Consider the following 16,485-nt stretch of genomic DNA (forward strand, 5'->3'; position numbering starts at 1 on the left):
AATTGTCACTACTGATAATATATTTTCAGTTGCTGATGATAAATAAGTAAGACGCAGTACAACTTCAACTAATAAAAATAAATTAAATGCTTTATTTTCCTATATCATTTTGTATTTCAAAATCTTTAGTCCAAGAAAACTGAATTCTTAGTATTTTTAATGTTTCTACAGTTTTAAGATCCTGCCACTGTTTATCAAGCTCTCTAGTATTATTCTCATCAACAGATTTTAAAAAATTTTAATACGTGGCACTATATTCCATTAACAGTAAATAAAAATTATGTTTGGCAAAAGCACGGAATTTTCATTCTACCAGTTAAAAAAATACCACATCCCCTACTTTAATCAATTACTTAAAAAGTGCGTAATGAACATTTGTTATACAAATAGGAATTTCTCTTAAAAGTCAATCAGCACGTTAATTGAGTACAGTAACAACGATCAACGCAATGACAGAACTAATAATGAAAACCTACACTGGCAAGAAAGCATAGAGTCAACTGGAATCATTTTAAAAAATGAGAAGAAAAATGTGCTAATTAATCTGAGAAACAGTTTTTACAAAATTAAATTAGAAAAACTTTGGGAAGTAAAACAACATATTTTATAGTTCAAGTTTAGAGCGTAATGCATAGTTTATATCAAATGATAGTAATTTGAGAACCACACATGAAACCAAAATAAAATTCCACAAGAAAACAATATAAATTTCACTAAGGACAGAAATTTTACAACAGCTGTTCTAGATGGAAACGAACATATAAAAACTAGCTTCCGAATCAAAACACATATGAAAATATTTGTATTGAAAAGGCTTTATATGTTCCATCTTACGTCAGTATATTTTCTGCATCTGAGCTAACATGGAGATGAAACAGATCTATTTGTGATAGAATAGGTGCAAATGTTTACTGCAGATGTGCTGAACTGTTAGTTGAAGGTCGTCAGATGGAGGAAATATTATCTAATTCTATCATAAGAAATGCCATTATTAAAAAAATAAAAAACTGCTAATTGAAAAGTTATGAACTCGAGAAATGACGTTTAAGTCTGTGAAAGAAAAACGTGCAGGAAGAGTCTTGCGTAGCCAATCATTCCAGTGATTAAAACTTAGCGATTAAACCCTGAATTCATGTGAATGCCGTAAGGAATTAAAATTTGCGCATGTGATTTTGTGGCATATTGAACATTAGTCCAATACTACGGCTGCCTGAGTTATCTTCCGGTCGATTCGGAGTTTTGATGTCAGCTCATCGAATGGTTATAATATCCTGTTATATTAAAAACCTTTTCATTTATATTAAAAACCTTTTCATTTATATTAAAAACCTTTTTATTTATATTAAAACGTTATACTGATATGCCCTTGGATACTTGCATAGATTATATTAATCAGAATTCCTAATTCCTTTCACTCATCTGAGCTGCAGGAAACATCCTAATGGTACACTGCGAAATATAAAAAAGCCAGTATGTTCTTATATGTTTCTTTATAGTATTTTTTGTCAAATTATGTAAAGGAAATGAATCTGAAGATAGGCGTGCTTCACCTACTCCATTTTTTATCTTCTTAATCAACATACCTATATTTTTAAAAACTATTGAAGTTTATTTGCCATTAAACGGAAATCAGAAATGTTTATTTAAGTCGTAAGAGTTTTTAATTTTTGTTTATATTTATTTATTAGCCCAAAAGGCGTTAGTCCAAAAGGGCTACTGATTTCGTTTTCGCATTTTGCATCGATTCACTTTCTGTGTTGATTCACTCTTCAAGCTGTTGCCACCAACTATTACAGCCCTGTTTTATATTTGAAGAAATTAAATAATGAAGAATCTACATAAATGTATGCATATTTCTCGCATTGTGATAAAACAACGGTATCTAGAGCCATCAAATTTTGAATAACGTACGTTTCCACCCGAATGTGGGCATCTGGAAGCCCAAAATTTGCCAATTCTGGCCTTTTCTCTTTGATTGCTTTCTCCACTTTCATAAGCTGTTGGCAGTGAATATCTGAGCTGATCGTTTGGTTGCTTGGAAGTAACTCAAAATACACAACATCCTTCATAATCCCACCAAATTGACAAGTGATCTTTTGCTTATGCAGTTTAGCTTTCCATATGATTTGTGCTGACTCATCACGGTTGACCATTTTCCATGACCAGTAATAATTCGTTTCAAAAAGGTGTCTATTTTGTATTACGTTTGAAATGCATATCGCAAATATAGATTCGCTGTGTTTAGTAGAATTTCTTTCAATTCATGCGGAACCCAAATATCGAGCGTTTTATTTCCAGTTGTTTTGTGTGATACATTTAACATTTTTGTAACATCTCGCACAGTTATATGACGATTCAATTCAATTATGACCTCATTAGCTTTAGAAGGTCGGCCAGAACTTTGGTCATCGAGAAGTGAAATACCTCTTGAGCGAAATAGTATTTTAAACCAATCCTTCCGATACGTTCTGTTAAGCAAACACCATAAACTTCACATATCTCTTTATGAGCCTCAGCCACTTTTTTGTCCCTTCTAGATCAGTCTATGTCACGTGACTTGCGTAACGCTGATTATATAGTTAATTCGGAACCTGAACTCAAAATTTCTAGAGTTGAAACCTATCTCTTAATAAGCAAAAACTTTTTACTGCAACCAAACCAAAACCTCCACATTGAATTACTGCGTACTTTAGCTTCTGCCTCTCTTCCTATTAAGATGCTATTTCATTGTTTCGCTCTGCTCTCTTCCTATCGCAGCACTATCAAAAATAAAAATGTTCTTGAATAGGCACGATTAAAGTTCCAAATAAATTGTCGCTGCAAATATCAATTGTAATATAATTGAATATTTAATCTTACTCGGCTTCCAAGTGATGGGCGTAGGCCGCAGATCCATAACTTCAATATGGATCTGCGGCCTACGCCATCACACCTACATCTTTTCCATCACATATACATACAGGGTGTTTCAGCACAGCGGTTACAAACTATTAGGAGAGATAGAATACACCTAGATAATGAAAATCACATAGCAATACATGGTCGAAAACGTTTTCCTGTCATGATAGTGAAGCAGCTATTGAACGACACACACGTACCCGTTGCGATGCGTTCTGCCATTGGGTTTCAGCATGATTGGGTGAATGCATCATGCTGAAATTCAGCATGAACCACCTCACTTTACCGCCTTGATATGCGTCTCAAAATTTCAGCATGAACTCCCTCAAATTACAGCCTTTTTGTGTATCTCCACCTGAATGCAAAGTAACCTCATTATTGAATCGACAGTAGTGATTCGGTGCATTGGCCAGCAAGTTCGCCAGACCTCACTTACATTGACTACTTTCTCTGGGAATACATCAAAACACTGCTGTACGAAACCACCGTAGAAACTTGTTGCACGCACCGAGGCAGCTGCTTGGAAAGTCCGGGACACGCCCAGTATTTTCCATCAGATCTTCCATGCGCCGTAAATGTGATGCCTGCATCAAGGTCCGGGATCGAAATTTCGAACATCTTCTTTGATGGCGATCTTTGGCTGTTTTTGTTCTTATTTCTTGCTTCTGCTGTACTAAGCCTAATAAACATGTTTTCTTCCCCTGTTCTTGTCCTTCCTTTCTTGTGTTTTGTGTTGTTATTATCACGCAAGGAAAACGTTTACGACCATGCATTGCTATGTGATTTTTTATCGTCTAGGTATACTCTGTCTCTCCTGAAAGTTTATAACCGCTGTGCTGAAACACTCTGTATCTATTTAACTCTGCCGATTGCAATAAAAAGGCGACATGCACAACTAGACGTTATAGCAGTCCGATATACAAATTTCCAACGTTCTACGGCTAATCATTTTTTAGTTATATATACGTACGTACGTGTAGACGTTATAAAGAAACTCCTTTGAATCCATTTTACAATCCGTTTTGGACAAAGCAATACTTTATTCACTCCGTAAATAAAATACCTCACAAAAAATTGTCCAAATGGATTCGGGAACGGTCAAAATGAATATTTTGGTTGAAAATATCATACCCGAAAATTTTTGCGATTACTTCCTTTACTTCGTACAAGAAAGTAAAATTAGGTTAAAACAAATATTATAAATTTTGCCTATTTTTTAAATGCGAAAACCCGGGGCATTATCCCATTTGTCCTTGTGAAAATCACGAAGATAGAAAACTAAATACCCATTATGAAACAGTACATGTAGCATGCAGTTTCTAGCGGCTTTAACGATAAATTCCAACAACTTTCTCTTTAAAGTCGAGATCTCTAGCGTGAATCGCCTTTTCAATTTAAATTTATCGCCCATAATTCTCTGCTTGTCGTTAGCGCTAGGAGCTAGAAACAAACTGGAACCTTTCTCATTAAATGTGTTTATCCAATCCGCAGTAAATCTGTTTTAACCATGGACAGACTGTCGTTATCATGAATACTCATTATTTTCTTCCGCGCGAGAAGGCAGTTGGCAAAGGCGTGAAATATTTGCATTTCGTCATCATGATTTTATATATATTACACCATAACTTGCCATTTGTGTTACGGCACTGCAGACATCTATTAATATTGTATCAATCTGAGAAGGAAAAAATTGACATCCAGATCATCATTACATGCTTCAAAACAAGGGTGTGGGGAAACGCATACTCATTATTTAGTATTCGTCCTTGCAAATGAATTGCTATTGTGTTTTATGAATTTTGTAAAGCACCGATTATTTCGTTCACTTCGAGGTAGTGATTTTGATATCCCTGACATCGTACTACAGTGTAGTTCAATGTTGATCCCCTGGTATTACTGTTTATCATTTCTAACTTACGTTGTTTTATTTACGTTTCCTATCACACATTTTATTGTATCCTATTCCATGTAAAACTAATTTGTATTGCTGCACGTGTGTCAGGTTTATTTTACCTCGTAAGTGAATTACACATTTTTCACTGTATATATATATTTTTAGTTCAAAGGGTCTTTGTCCCTTGCGATTTTGCGTCGATTCAATACAAACGGCGAATCACTTTTCAAACAGTTGCCACAAAGTATTATCGGCCTGTGCTATATTTAAAGAAATTGAATAAAGAAATATCTGCATTAATATATGTATATTTTTCGTATTGTGATAAAACATTGTGCACAGAGCCATTGAATTTTGAATGACGTAATCCTCCTACGAATATGGGCATGTGGAAGACCAAGTTTGAAATTTGGAATTTGTTTTATTATCGATTTCCTATTTTGTAAAACTTTAACGAATTTTTGACTAACAAACTCAAGGATTTCGAAGCGAGCAATGGCAACCTTCTAAAGAAAAATATTTTTTTATCTCCAGCGCGCGAGTCTCTGTATCGGAAATTCTAAAGATATGCTCGTTTTAAAACTACTTTGCGATATTTCTGTTGAACAGAATTTTATGGTTTAAGTGCGAAGAACGTGATATTTAATAAATAAATGTAGCACACAAAATGTTAAAAAACTCCCTATGGATGTAATTTAAAATCTGAAACATTTCAGATTTTCTTTTTTAATTTTTTTTTTTCTTTTTCGGTTCTTTTGCTTTACTTAGCTTGTAGAATACCTTCCTGTAATTTCCGAATTCAATTGTTACCCTGTATAATTAATAATCTTTATAAATTTTCAAAACGTGTTTAAGGAATTAAATCATATAAAGAAAAAGACAAAAAAATCTTAAAGGTTTCAGATTTTAAATTACGTCCAAAGGGGCGTTCTTTTAACGTTTTGTGTGTTACCTTTATTTATTAAATATCACGTTCTACTTACACTATAAAATTCAGTTCAACAGTAATATTGCAAATTAATTTTAAAATGAGCATATCTTTAGAATTTCCGATACAGTGTCTCGCTCGCTGGAGACAAAAATGCTTTTTCTTTCGTATAGCGTTGCCATTGTTCCCTTTGAAATCATTTTGTTTTTTAATAAAAAAATTTTTGAAGTGCCACAAAATCTGAAATTGATAATAAAACAAATTTCAGATTCAAATTAGAGCTTCCGCATGCCAATATTTTATGGAAGATTACGTTATTCAAACTTTGATGGCTCTAGGTACCTCTGTTTTATCGCAATGGGAGAAACATACACTCTTAGACAAAAAAAAAAAAAAAAAAAAAAAAAAAAAAAGACGCACCAAGAAAATATAAAGCAAATTGGACACAAATTGACATGCATACAGGTTTTGACGGAAAATGCAAAATTACATTTTGGCTGCCAATAAATGAATGGTTGTCGCTACAGCGCATCTGATTTGTGCAACTGGCAGGATATTTAAGAGGAGAAATTACGATTCCAGGTCATAAATTCTTCACGAATTTCATTCCGTGTACTCTGGTAGACAGTACCTATGCCTCGCATACAGGTGCGCGAACGATATGCACAGATGTCCGAATTTGAGAGAGGTCGTGTAGTTGGGCTCAAAGAAGCCGGTTTGTCTTATCGGCGAATAGCTCGACATTTGAGTAGGAGCGATGCCACTATTAGACGATGTTGGCAGGAATGGGTGAACCATGGCCGCACACAGCGTCGAGAAGGAAGCGGTAGGCCTAGAGAAACGACAGAACGTGAAGACCGAGTAATCGTCAGACGGCGTTCACAGCCCCAGATGCATCATTATCATCGATTGTAATTGCAACTAGTGCTTCAGTGATAGCAAGTACCATTCACAAATGGCTCACAGAAAGGGGGCTGAGGTCACGGCGCCCCTTGCGCCGAATACCGTTGACCTCTGTACAGCGGTGTGATACCAACCTGACTGTTTTCTGGCAGACAGGTAGAGAACCAGGAGTAATGGTCTGTGGTGCCATTTCATTTCATAGTAGAACACCTTTGGTTGTCATCCGTCGCAACCTTACAGCACCGCGGTACGTTGACGAAGTTCGAAGGCCTGTTGAGTTGCCCTTCATGTCACGCCACCCTGGGCTTACATTTCGGCAAGATAATGCCCGCCCCCACGCTGCACATGTTTCTACTGCTTGCCTTAGTGCTTGCCGAACATTACCTTGGCCAGCAAGGTGTTTTCGTTTAATTTGTTTTTCTTGACATAACTTTGTTTTGCACGGGTTTTGAAGGATGCTATCTGTCGGATTTTTTTTCTTTGAAAATCGTTTTCGAAGGAAACTGTAATAGAGGTTATTAACCTTAAACATTTCCACTCTGAGTTCCAACAACACATGAAAAGCGTATTAGTTATTATGCGGAAAAATGCTATTGCTTAAAACCTTAAAGGTATGAAATTAGTGATCTTTAAAAAATATTGAGGATGCATTCAAACGAAGTAATTTCTAGCGGCGCCTAGTCGCCCAGACGTAAGAGACAAAAACGTTAAAAACAATACTAATTATTTGTTTAAAGGTAACTGCTACTTAAAATTTTCTCGTAACCGTCAGCGTCTGTTATGGCGCCAGTGTTGTTTGGAAGTTGCTGTTAGTCAAGACGCTGATCTATCATTAGTTAGTAGTTTAATGCCGAAGCCATAACCTTAAAAAATGAGTTGAGAACAACAATGGCGTCGTGAGAAGGGATTTTAATTGGAAAATTTAAGCGATTTTTTTAAACTGGAATGTCATCTCAACTTTTTCATATGATGAATAGTTTGTGAAGATGACATGTTTTTGTGCATTTTCTCTGCTGAAAGTTCATTGTAAGCAGGAATTACAATTAAAGAACGATTTAAATTGAAGAGACAAGTGCACAGCATTTTTTCCACCCATGCTGCAGAATGTCAATGACCGTTTTATTTTTAAATTAGGAATAAATATCAGGAAAAATAATGGGTCATTTTTTGGCAAGTGTATCGTAATTTTAAATGTACATAAAGGAAAATTAATTAAAGGATTCACAAATACTAATTAAAAATGTCTTGATTTCTAGTAAGTAACAAATTCATATGCAAACTGTTATAGCTGCCTGCGTAACAAAGAAGCCGCCTTTAAGCGTATTGATTTCCAAAATGTTTGAAAATTAGCGTACTAACATTTAGAATCAGCAGAGAGGTAATTAGAGGTAACTACTAGCAGCTTGAGTACTCATAATTACTCGGGAATTTTCCGGTAGTTTAAACAGACAATTAGCAACATGTGTCTGTATCATCTGTTACATCAGAGGTCCTCAACCATAGAAAATCCCTTCCCTTAGGGGAATTTCATAGGTTCAGGAGGGGTGAATTTACCTGTTAAGTATTTAGTTTATGTATTTTAATACTGTTAAGTATTTAGTTTTAATTCATATGTTAGTAAATATAAAAAACTATTTTTATTCAATTTTTGTATTTATCACCATTTTCTACGCTCTTTCTTTTTTTACTTTATAAAACACATTAAAAAATAAATTAAATGTATATATATATATTTCGAATTTGGGGGAAGGAGTGGAGGAATGATGGAATAGTGGAAGGGTACATGGCGCTAAAAAGGTTGAAAACCACTATATATATTTTTCGAATTTTGGGGAAGGAGGGGGAGGGAATGATGACTTAACAATAGTGAAAGGGTGCATGGCGCTAAAAAGGTTGTGAACCACTATATATATATATATATTTCGAAATTTTAAGGAGGAGGGAGAGGGAATGATGGCCTAAAAATAGTTAAAGGACACATTGGCGCTAAAAAGGTTGAAAACCTCTGCGCTACTGCAATTACATTTATTTTTTTTAATTCAGTAAGCTATAGATATAAAACATCACAGGGAACACTCCTTTAACGCTAATTCTAGATAAGTGATAATTACTTAAGTCTGGATGAAATGATACCGTTTTCTTCTTAAGCCAGTCCTTGTTTTTTTTTTGTTTGTATTAATGATTATAATAACATTGCTAATGATTAGATGTTGTTTTTGTGTTTTCCAGTTCGTCTTTTCTTGCGTAACATAGATTACCTCATCGTGAAGCTTCTGCAAATTGAGTTATGTGAGAATAAAATTTAATGAATGCAATTTCGTTACTGCATCTTACGCATGTTTGAGACTGCTTCTATTCCAGTTAATTGCTAATTGCTTTAAAATTTCGTCCTGGCTGCTCGCTGAATCAAGAAATGACAATCGTTTCTCAAATAGCATTAAAATTAGAATCTCTGTAATTAGTCACTGTGTAGAGTCATAAGGTTTGTAGAAACAGGACGCATGGAAAATGTGCAATGTCTTCGTTGGGAAGCGGACACCGGGCTTTCCATTTGACAACCGAACGTACTTTCCAGTTACACTACGAAAGCACGCGATAAGGAGGAAAAAGTACCTCACAGCTCAGGTTATCTGGTTGTTTAGGTATCTAAAATCGTAAACAGTTTGCGACATCTCGCTTCTGTTAAATTTTTTCGGAAGTCAGCGATTCACGAATTTATATAACTGTAATTTATATTTAGATGTGTAGCCCAAATTATGGTTCATTATTCTTTAGTTATTTAAATGATTATTGTGCGGACGAAAGTTCTCTTCGTTATTTCAGATAAAACTAGCCGTTAGTTTCTAATCAAACTGACAAGTCAAATTTAATTTAGAACTACGAGTTAGCGCTTTTTTTACCTTATACAAATGTCTTTGTCGTCAATCAGGACGTAATGAAAATTAGTGAATGAAAATGTGGGAAAATCCTTGATTCATAATCAGAATAATTAAGAGAAAGCAATCTTGTACAGCTACAGAAACAGCATTCACACCAAGAAGAAGGAAATAAAGAATGCGAATAATAAGAAGCAAACATGACAAGATATCAGCTACTTGGGAAAAAATCTAGTTTTCAATAACATCGAGAATGCAAAGAAAATTTTGTTTGTTATTATTCGGATTAAAAACGTGTGAGAATAATTTCATCTTTCAAAACAGCCTACTGCAACTGCATATACTAAAGCGAAAATAGAATTTCACACGTGTAGCTTTGCTTTAACATGCAAATTATTAGTTTTCTGTCACTAATTGTGTGTATATCATACTGAATTAAAATTATAATAGCTTTCTAAGCAATAACTAAAATTTTCATTTATAAAAGAAACAGTATTTTAAAATTTAATTATGACTTTTCAAAAGCCTAAGCCTGCTAAAACTAACGAAAACAGTGCATTATAATTAATATAAATTATAAAAAATCTAGTATTAATATAATGACACCAATGTACCCATATTCTTGATATATCATAAAACATGTAATCACAACTATCTTTACAGAAGCGGTTTTACTAGAGTCTATTCATCTTTTTATGAATCTCACTTCGACTTTCGGCAGAGATGCCGACTATGACCAGCGGTAGTATCTGCTGCCCATTGCATGAACGCCGATTATAGTCGACATTCGCATCCACCCGATCACTGATGGATACCGACTGCAATAGTGGTAAATGCCCATTGAGTTTTACATAAACCCGACTGTACCTGGAATTCGTATCCTTAAGACCTCGCGTATATGTCGATTATAATCGTTGTAAATATCCACTGCGTATTACATGCACTTGGTTACAGTCAGTAATCCTATCCTACAGGATTTCACGTAGGTGCCAACTATAGTCGGGGGTTAGACATGAAAAGGTTAAAGAACTCTTTTAACAACAATAATTTGTTTCTACCTACTTTGGGGTGTTAAATAATAGAACAATGATAATTACTGTAAACGAATCAAACGTACAATTAAAAGCATTTGTTCGATTTTAACTAATAAGAACCATCAAGCAAAATTTATTATTTCTGGCAAATACAGGACCATTCAGAATAAAAGATGATATCAGCAAAAGCATCTCTTCATCACTAATAATCTTAATGATATGCAGAGGCCACGATAAAAATCAAGAACAATCTTACCTTTGGATATATATTAAGTAAATTCAGAGAATAAAACATAAGATCAGAAAATCTTTAAGAGAAACTGGCATCCAAAGTTAAAGACAAGAATAATATCTTTAGCATCACTGGTTAAATAGCAAATTGAGAGAATTAATATAGAGTGAAATAACGGAGTGACAAGAACAAGAATCTAAAACTGAGACATGAAACTTCTGAGTGTGCTAGACAAATAAAAATGACTCGGTATATCAGTAATCCAATCAAACTCGCTGCAGGTTATGCATATTATGTTGAAGAAAGGCACGTGTTTTTGTCGCAAGTCTGTAAAACAGCTCATTCTTCTTAATAATTTTTCCTCAAGCGCACGAAAAGCTTTTTGGAAAGAAAGTCAAGAATCAAATCCAAGAATGGCTCTCATCTCCCACAGTGAAACAGCTAATTAAATTTATATTTGGGAAATGTTTCTTACTCCTAAGCAAGAAAGGATCGTAAATTATCTATAGATTACAGACTAACAATTCTTCTTCAGGTATCAAGCAAGATTTTTGAGAAAATTATATTCAACAGACTAGAGCAATATTTCACATGCTCCTGAGTATGCCATATGGATTCCTTTAGGATCTCTCAACGATGCAATTCATTAAGGTAGTGGAATTCCTCAGTGATGTAAAAACAAATATGCAGCAATTTACTCATATTATTAGGTACAGCCAAAGCTTCCAAAAACGACCAACATAGAACACTCCTCTACAAAAATTATACAATTATAGGTATACCTAACAAGTATCCACAGGAATTTGCTAAGGGTTGGATAAAAAGTTGTTCAAAAGTTCTGAAAACACTTTACTGCCCATATGTACAAACACTTTCATTCCCTCAATATAATCACCTAGTATGTCTTTCACTTTTAGCCAAATTACGGAAGGTGTCACGAAGGAATACAAGTGGACTTTCACGTTCTGATGGTATACAGTGAGTGCCTTCCAGTAATTTAGCAAAAGTCAGTAGTAGATATGGAGGTGATTATACTGAAGGATTGTAAGCGTTTGCGCTTTAAACGTTTTACAGAACTGTTGACCGATTTACAAAGACTTTACTTTTACAGCATATAAGGTATTCTGTCCCTCCTTTCGGCATGTCTTCGCGATGTAACCGGTAGCACACTTGGAGAGTATTCGAGAGGTCCACTTTCGAGTCCCGGCGAGGGTATCGCACATCTTTTTCACTACTTCTGCTTGGGGGGGGGGGGACTAACGGCTGTACAATCTAATTAAGCATGTAACAGTTAAGAGATTTGGAATTAGTATTAAACTTAAGTTCACTATTCGGCTGAATCTCAACCTGAGTCTGTTAAGGAAAAATTATACTCACGCATCAGTAATTTATCTCATTTTCGTTTATGATCAACAACGTGGATTAGCGCCCATGAGAAAAATATTGAAAAAAATGAAGATGTTGCCAGATGCGTCTTTTTAGACCTATGAGCAGAAGATATCGTATAAGAAATGAAACACTTCAAAAGGATTTAACTTTTAAACTGCGATATGATTTATTTCTGAAATCCATTATGAAATTGTATAAGGAGGTATTAAACTTCCTCCAATGCGTTGCTCTCTCCAAAATTTCATCTCCATTTTCATAAGTTTTAATACTGCTTGAATAGTCTCATAACCTCATAACATACAGTCCACCTTTCAGAGATTTTAAATGCAATGTTTTCCTCTTTCCTAAGTCTTCTTTAGCGCAATATTTCAGTTACTGACCTCTTGACTTTTTGATTCATTATATGAAACTAATGCTGTGTTGTACTAATGCTCGTTCTTATTGGAAGCATATACATTTTAGACTGGTATTAAGATATCTGTTATACACAGCACGAAGATTTACGTATGATTCATGTTTTCTTGCAGTAACTTAAAAGCATCCTACATAACGAAAATTCTAACTAGTCATACCGCTATTAACAAATAACTTTAAGAAATCCTATCCTTGTGATTATTAGCCCAAAAGGGACTTATTAGCCTCGAAATGGGGTTTTGCATCGGTTCACTATAAATTGCGTTTAAAAACACAAAAAGGCGGTTAGCAAGACTGACTGCAAGAGAAGGCTGGTAAATTGCTAGCTCAGTGAGAAACCTTAACAAACCCTTTTGAGCCATCGTTAAAATCTGAAACATTTCATACTTTTTTAAGACTTTTCTTTTCATATACATATTTTGAAACGTCATTTCCAAAATAATGTCATTTTAGCATCCAGAGATGTTAATAGTCTTGGTTCTCACGTTTTTGTCCTTATAATTCTTGTAGCTGTATCACTTTTCAAATACAAAGATATTGCCACCGAATGTTATTGCTATGTATTATTTTTTAAAGAAATAATATATCATATATGAAAAATGCATGGCAGCACTTAATACTGAACCGGGAATCCTAACTATGCGCTGTTTTTAAAAAATTTGTGATACTGCTATGGAATTTTATCTTAATTATGATAATTTAATCAACTATGTTTATATTTAATTAATGATAGAGAACTTTTCATTTTTAGTCCAAAGGGATTTGAATCCCGAAGGACTATTAGTTTCGTTTTGGCATTTTGCGCCGGACTCATAAATATCGGTTCACTTTTCAAACTGTTGCCACAAAATGTTAGAGTCCTGCATTATATTTGAAGAAATTAAATAATGAAAAATCTGCATAAATGTATGTATATTTCTCGTATTGTGATAAAACAACGGTACATAGAGTCATCGAATTTTGAATAACGTAATCCTCCAACGAATATGAGCATGTGGAAGACCAAATTTGAAATTTGAAATTTGTTTTATGATCGATTTCCCATTTTTTAAAACTTTGACGAATTTTTGATTAACAAACTCAAGGATTTCAAAGCGAGCAATGGCAACGTTGTGCAGAAAAACATTTTTATCTCCAGCGCGTGAGTCTCTGTATCGGAAATTCTAAAGATATGCTCGTTTTAAAACTATTTTGCGATATTGCTGTTGCACTGGATCTTATGGTTTAAGTGCGAGGAACATGATATTTAATAAAGAAAGGTAACACACAAAATGTTAAAAAACGCACCTTTGGACGTAATTTAAAATCTGAAACATTTCAGATTTTTTTTTTTTTTGAAAATTTAATAATTCAGAGTAATTTTATAATTCAGAGCTATAATACTAATAGATCTACAAATTTAATTTTCAAGTCTTTCAATTAAATCTAAAGGAAAAGATAATCCTGTCACTTCCTGCGAGAATATTACGATTACAGTCCTGTTACGGTTTTCCATATATGAACCTCAAGAAATTATGAAGCAGTATTTGTAACAGTAAGCGCTAAATGCGTAACCATAGTAACCAACAATGCAAATCAGGAAATCATAATGGATTTACCAGCGCAAAAATATCGCAAACTGTCAACACATTTGCAATGAAAGAAGAATAGCAAGCACTTACTGCGAAACGAAGCTTTTTCTTCGACATTATGTAATAGTATCCGTATATTTTAGTTCTTGAGCTTGAGATAAACTAGAATTGCAAGCATGTGTTGTGTCTACAGACACCTGCTTTGAAACAGCTTCTTCTGAGAGTAATGCTGACTTTGCACAACTGAATGGCTTCCATTCTGTGTTACTGGAGTAGCGAGTGCGCCGCAAGTAAAAATAGTGACGTTTAGTCACATGCTGGCGCCTCCAAATACACTGCAACATTTGCGTAAAAAAGTGGAGAAAAAGCCCGCTGGATATAAGAATTCCCTCGTTAGCGTTGATTTTGTTCTGTTATGAAAACAATGTTGTCTTGTTATTTAGGTTACTATTTTTTTAGGTTAATGGAAATGTAAAAAGAATATGCATGCTCCATGCTCCTGTTTTGAGTCTGAAAGTTCTTTTCGGTTTTTAGAGTGTGGAAAAACGTATTTTCGTTTTTAACTCAAAAGATAAAACTCTAAAGATGGTTTAAAATACAACTTTTTTATTACGACTTTATAAAATACACAGCTTGCGCAAGATAAAATTAGCCACCGCCAAATTGATTAATAATAAGCCAAATTGATTTAAATTAACATAACTGTCAAAGTAAGAGATTAAAATATGCAGTTCGCAAGTCCTGTTGTAAGCTTTGGTTCAGGCCTTCTAATCACGTGAGCAAACCACGGCTAGCAGAAGGCTAAAGCCTCAGGTACTTCTAAAAGCTTGCCAGAATTGCTTCGGAGAAAGCCAGCAATCGCTTCCAAAAGCTCTCTTACTTCAGGAACTCAGTTTTTATGTATTTTAACTAATGTTCATTCTGGCGGGAACTGACGAAAGTAGAACTGACAGTAAAAATAAGATAATGTGTTAATGAAATTGTGCGATCTCAATTTAAAAATTTTAAAAAACTATAAAACTCATAAAAAATTTAGACATCAAATGATACGTATAAAATGATTTCGAAATAAATACTCCGCTTTTCCTCTCAATATATATATTTTTAAATATAGATTTTTAAAGATCCGATCATTTGTTTCTGCATTTAAAAACAGAATAGTGTAGCAAGAAATATGTCGAAATGCAGTAAACTGTCGTTAAAATGAATACCAAAAGACAGAAAAATCAAGGGTTCGTGTTAAAATAATTCGTTTTATGTGGAGACACAAATTTTATTTTTGGAATAGTTTTTTATGCACATTAACCATTTATAGCATACTAGCCGCTACACGACCAGCTTTGTCTGGCTTTTAAATATACCGTAAAAATGCCTAAAGGGAACACCAAACATTTAATTTAAAATCTGAACAGAATTTTATGCTACAGAACTTTATCAAAAAAAATTCAATAAAAATGTATCACATATTAATAAAATTCCAATGAAATAAGCAATATCCCTTATTATAAATACTAATTATCCTAATAAAATAAATTAACAAACTTCCCGTTGAAAAAAAAAATGTTAAACTTTTCAGTATCTTAAAAACAGTGAAAATAAGCAATAAATATTTTATTTCATATTTTCATCAGTCAGCAGTCCAGTATACAAAGCATTGGATGAAAAACTGTTGCCAAAACCATGTTTCTAAAAGAAGGAAACTATTTAAAATAATGTGATTTCAACAAAAAAGATAAAATTTAAAAAATCTGATTCGAATTTTGAAAAAATCGCTTCGAGGTGCACTGGCTCTTGTCTAAACGCACTTATATACCAAATTTCGTAGGCCTGTATCTATTAGCTTAAGCGAGGCGTGAACGAAAGACACCCACACAGACAGACTCTTTCTTTTATTATATGTAGAGATAGGCACATACTTACTACGGTATATTATGTTATTACAGAATCATCATATATTTTAGAATATAGAATCATCATATGTTATCATAGAATATTATGTTATAGAAAGCACTGCAGTACTACATCAATTACTGTACTCAAAAAGTGTACTCACAGATCATTTTCTGGTGAAAAATTTCTGTATATAGCCCTGTCGTAGACGGCATCGAAAACGCCTGCTAACTTCACTGCCCACTGTATTCATGGCTTCCGCGAAACTAGCGGTCAATTCGGATGTTGCGTCTAAACGTTCTAAAGCGTCCAAAGCATGTAACACTTCCTGGCCAGTGGCAGGATGATACTCTCCTTCTAACTTTCTTCTGATGGCATTTCTTGAACCTCAGACACAACTGCTTGTTCATCATATCTTACTGGAGCATACATGGCAACATCGTTATCTGCGCTAAA

General features: G+C 34.2%; 1 protein-coding gene across 1 annotated transcript in view; it reads right to left on the reverse strand.

The window, feature by feature from the left end:
• Positions 1–14,372, reverse strand: part of LOC118193475 (sodium-dependent proline transporter-like) — a 409,418-nt gene extending 395,046 nt beyond the window's left edge. The window contains exon 1 of the mRNA XM_085816654.1: positions 14,230–14,372. Coding sequence (XP_085672780.1) covers positions 14,230–14,256 — 27 coding nt within the window. The 5' untranslated portion in view covers positions 14,257–14,372. The remainder of the gene's footprint in view (positions 1–14,229) is intronic.
• Positions 14,373–16,485: the final 2,113 nt, after the last annotated feature.

This window comes from Stegodyphus dumicola, chromosome 5 (genome assembly GCF_044657685.1).
Source record: "Stegodyphus dumicola isolate Sdum_Otavi_A_Nest chromosome 5, ASM4465768v1".
Lineage (NCBI taxonomy): Eukaryota > Metazoa > Arthropoda > Arachnida > Araneae > Eresidae > Stegodyphus > Stegodyphus dumicola.